The sequence below is a fragment of the Trypanosoma grayi genome, assembly GCF_000691245.1.
Source record: "Trypanosoma grayi strain ANR4 Tgr_1479_V1, whole genome shotgun sequence".
Classification (NCBI taxonomy): Eukaryota; Euglenozoa; class Kinetoplastea; order Trypanosomatida; family Trypanosomatidae; genus Trypanosoma; species Trypanosoma grayi.
Window position 1 is genome coordinate 1,739 of NW_008827097.1, and position 1,411 is coordinate 3,149.

Below are 1,411 nucleotides of genomic sequence, written 5' to 3' on the forward strand. Positions count from 1 at the left end.
CCACGTTGAGACGTTGAAAACTTGAAACGCCGGGGTGTTGGCCTCGTCCTCCCCTGAAGCATCATCACCGACACGATGTATCCCGCTGTGTGGCACCGCTGGTGGTCCAACAAAACCTCCGAAGTCTCCTCCCCAGCAAGGTACTCAGGGCAGACCTCCGTGGAGCACCCACCCCTCACTTGCCGGGGGGGGGGCCTAACGGTGCTCCTGTTGTGGATGTACGTCAGTCCCAACATCTCTATTTGTGAATAAACCCCTCCGGTGGAAGACTCCACTCTGACTAACAAGCCTATTGCCCTATCGCCTATGTTTGGTGCAACCGTTCCCCTCCTTCCTCGAGATAACTACGCGTTTGGGCTACGCCAGCTACAGCGTTATTGTAGTCTGTTTAAAAAATTCTGTCGGCCTCGTTGAGTTGCTGCTGCTGGAAGGTGGCTGCGTTTTCGCGGGTTGATGGCACATTGTGGGCGTTCTAAACTTACTGATTGAGCACGGCAGAAAGAATGTCCAGTTCAGCTCGTACCACACCACAATCCTTACTTACGTTTATCCACTGAATCGCTAAGACACTCTTCTCACGCAGCATTTCTCGCGCCTCATTCAGGAATGGTACCACGCAAATCGGCTCCATCTTTAAGACGGAAGGTGCCTTCTAATCCGCCATATTCTTGAGAACTGAAGAATCGGCCCAAAGTCTTGTCTCAAATTGATCCTTTATGGCAGGGCCCGAAGGACTACACATGACAGTCCCCTCATAGTGGCGGCACCCTTGTTTATTAACGACCGTGAATGTCACTGACTTATCCCTTTCATGCCGCATTGGGTCGGCAACACGATCACCCACCCCCCGCCATTGATCAGGTGGATATGGAAGTATGGCTATTACAAAACTGGCGGATGATAATTATATAATGCTCACATTTATTCTGGACCCTACTCGAGAGCTCTTGATTAGACAGAACAACAATGGAATAAACCCCCCTCAGAAGTAAATTATATAGGCAACATTCAGACACACATTCTTCTCAGAAGCTCCCAGAATGCTGTGCTCCCACAAACGCCTCCAAGCGCTTAAGAACATAAGCATTGAAAGGAGAAATGCCCAACAAACGACACGAGGAATAACACACACACGCACACACACATCCTCCACACAGCAGGCCACCGCCCACTGTGTCACGCCGCAGTCATACAACGCCTCAACGCCACTCACAGAACGTTTCACTCCTTCGCCGTTTTCTTCCGCAACACCTCAAGCGGTTTGCATGTGGGGCACGGCGTATAGAGCGCATCAACCGCCCGCAGCGCAGCCTCTTCCATCGCAGCCGCAACACGCCGCCCACCGGCACGGTGAAACAGGACGCCAGCTGCACTCACATAGACAACGGCCTCCTCGTCAACGTTCGCCCAC

At 52.3% G+C, this 1,411-nt stretch overlaps 1 protein-coding gene across 1 annotated transcript; it reads left to right on the forward strand.

Moving 5' to 3' along the window:
- Window positions 1-1,040: 1,040 nt before the first annotated feature.
- Window positions 1,041-1,409, forward strand: DQ04_14791000 (hypothetical protein; the record flags this gene model as incomplete). The annotated part of the gene is made up of 1 exon (XM_009317201.1): window positions 1,041-1,409. A coding segment is annotated over one exon (369 nt), but the record flags the coding sequence as incomplete, so codon positions are not given.
- Window positions 1,410-1,411: the final 2 nt, after the last annotated feature.